Here is a 1,854-nt window from a genome sequence, read left to right as displayed (position 1 = left end):
GCAGCAGGAGCTGCAGCAGGAGATGCAGCAGGAGCTGCAGCAGGAGATGCAGCAGGAGCTGCAGCAGGAGCTGCAGCAGGAGCTGCAGCAGGAGATGCAGCAGGAGCAGCAACAGGAGCAGCAGGGACAGGAGCTGCAGCAACAGCAGGGCGAGGGGCAGCAGTTGCTGCAGTAGCGGCAGGAGCTGCAGCAGCAGCAGGAGCATGAACTGCAGCAGCTGCAGCAGCAGCAGGAGCATGAACAGCAGCAGCTGCAGCAGCAGCAGGAGCATGAACTGCAGCGGCTGCAGCAGCAGCAGGAGCATGAACAGCAGCAGCTGCAGCAGCAGCAGGAGCATGAACTGCAGCAGCTGCAGCAGTAACAGGAGCAGGCGCAACGAAGACAGCAGCAGGAGCTGGAGCAACTGCGGCAGGAGCCGCGGCAACGGCAACCGGAGCTGCAACAGCAACAGCAACAGCAGCAGCAAGAGCAGCAGCACGAGCAGCAGCAAGAGCAGCAGCAAGAGCAGCAGCAGCAGCAAGAGCAGCAGCAGCAGCAAGAGGAGCTGCAGCACTTAGACAGCGTGGCTCAGATTTGGAGGCCACGAGGTAGAGAGGGCCTTCTTTGTGTGTATGTACGGCCCGATAGCTAGTGACAACAGCAGCAGCAGCAGCAGCAGCAGCAGCAGCAGCAACAGCTGCAGCAGCAGCAGCAGCAGCAGCAGCTGCAGCAGCAGCAGCTGCAGCAGCAGCAGCAGCAGCAGCACCATTCTTCCTCTGCATTTCGCGGCGCATGCAAACCGCATTTGGGGCTGGGCGAGAAATTTGTTGACTCAGTGCAGTGCAGAGAGAGACGGGGAGAGGAGAGGGAGAAGAAGAAAGAATACAGAAATAAATAAATAAATAAAAAAAAAAAAAAAAAAAAAAAAAAAAAANAAAAAAAAAAAAAAAAAAAAAAAAAAAAAAAAAAAAAAAAAAAAAAAAAAAAAAAAGCTGCGGCTTTCGTTGCCTTTCTCGCCCCCAGTGTGCGCTGACCCCTGCTGGCGGCAGCAGCACCGGGCAGGCTGAGGTGTACGTACACCGCAGCTCGTGCTGCAGCAGCGGACGCGTGATGCGGCCTCAGCAGCAGCAGCTGCAGCAGCAACAGCAGCCTGTGAAGGAGCTGCATGCAGCATGCAGCATGCAGCATGCAGCAGAAGGAAAGACAAAGAGAGAAGGAAAAAAAAAGAAAGATACAGACGGATTTGTCTGTCTCTTCTGCTGCTGCTTCTATGCTAGCGAGGAGACAGGAGGGAGAGAAGGAGATGCATGCATGCATGCATGCATGCATGCAGCATGCATGCAGCATGCATGCATGCATCTGCTTCTCCTTTGCTTTGCTTCATGGCCTTACATATAAATGTAGTATCTCTATATACAGCATGCATGCATATGCATATGCATGCATACATACGCATGCATGCACCGGGCCCCCTTTAATCACAGCAGACTGCTGTCTGTGTTTTGTTTTGGGGCCCCCAGAAAATAAAAAGGCCGCGGCATCCCTTCTCCTTTTGTTATTCCCTCTAGTTGCACCGAATGCCTCCTAGTCGCATGCATGCATGCATGCATGCATGTATGCATGCATGCATGTGTGCATGTATCAGATATGCATGCATGCATGCATGCATGCATGTATTAGATATGCATGCATGCATGCATGCATGCATTAGGTATGCATCCATGCATGCATTCATTGATGCATGCATACATGAATGCATGCATTATATATATATTATATACGCGCATGCATCGATGCATGCATTATATATACACGCATGCATGCATTATATATATGTGCGTGTAGGCTTGCATTATACATACATGAATGCATGCA

General features: G+C 51.5%; 1 protein-coding gene across 1 annotated transcript in view; it reads left to right on the top strand.

Annotated features, from left to right (window-relative positions):
* EMH_0025910 (uncharacterized protein) overlaps positions 1 to 175 on the top strand; it is a gene marked incomplete at both ends in the record, with an annotated part of 2,166 nt that extends 1,991 nt beyond the window's left edge. The window contains one exon of the mRNA XM_013497147.1: positions 2 to 175. Within this exon, the coding sequence (XP_013352601.1) occupies positions 2 to 175 (174 nt within the window). The remainder of the gene's footprint in view (position 1) is intronic.
* Positions 176 to 1,854: the final 1,679 nt, after the last annotated feature.

Source organism: Eimeria mitis, genomic scaffold (assembly GCF_000499745.2).
Source record: "Eimeria mitis Houghton genomic scaffold, Emh_scaff25, whole genome shotgun sequence".
NCBI classification, from domain to species: Eukaryota; Apicomplexa; class Conoidasida; order Eucoccidiorida; family Eimeriidae; genus Eimeria; species Eimeria mitis.
This window is presented reverse-complemented; position numbering and strand designations above follow the sequence as displayed.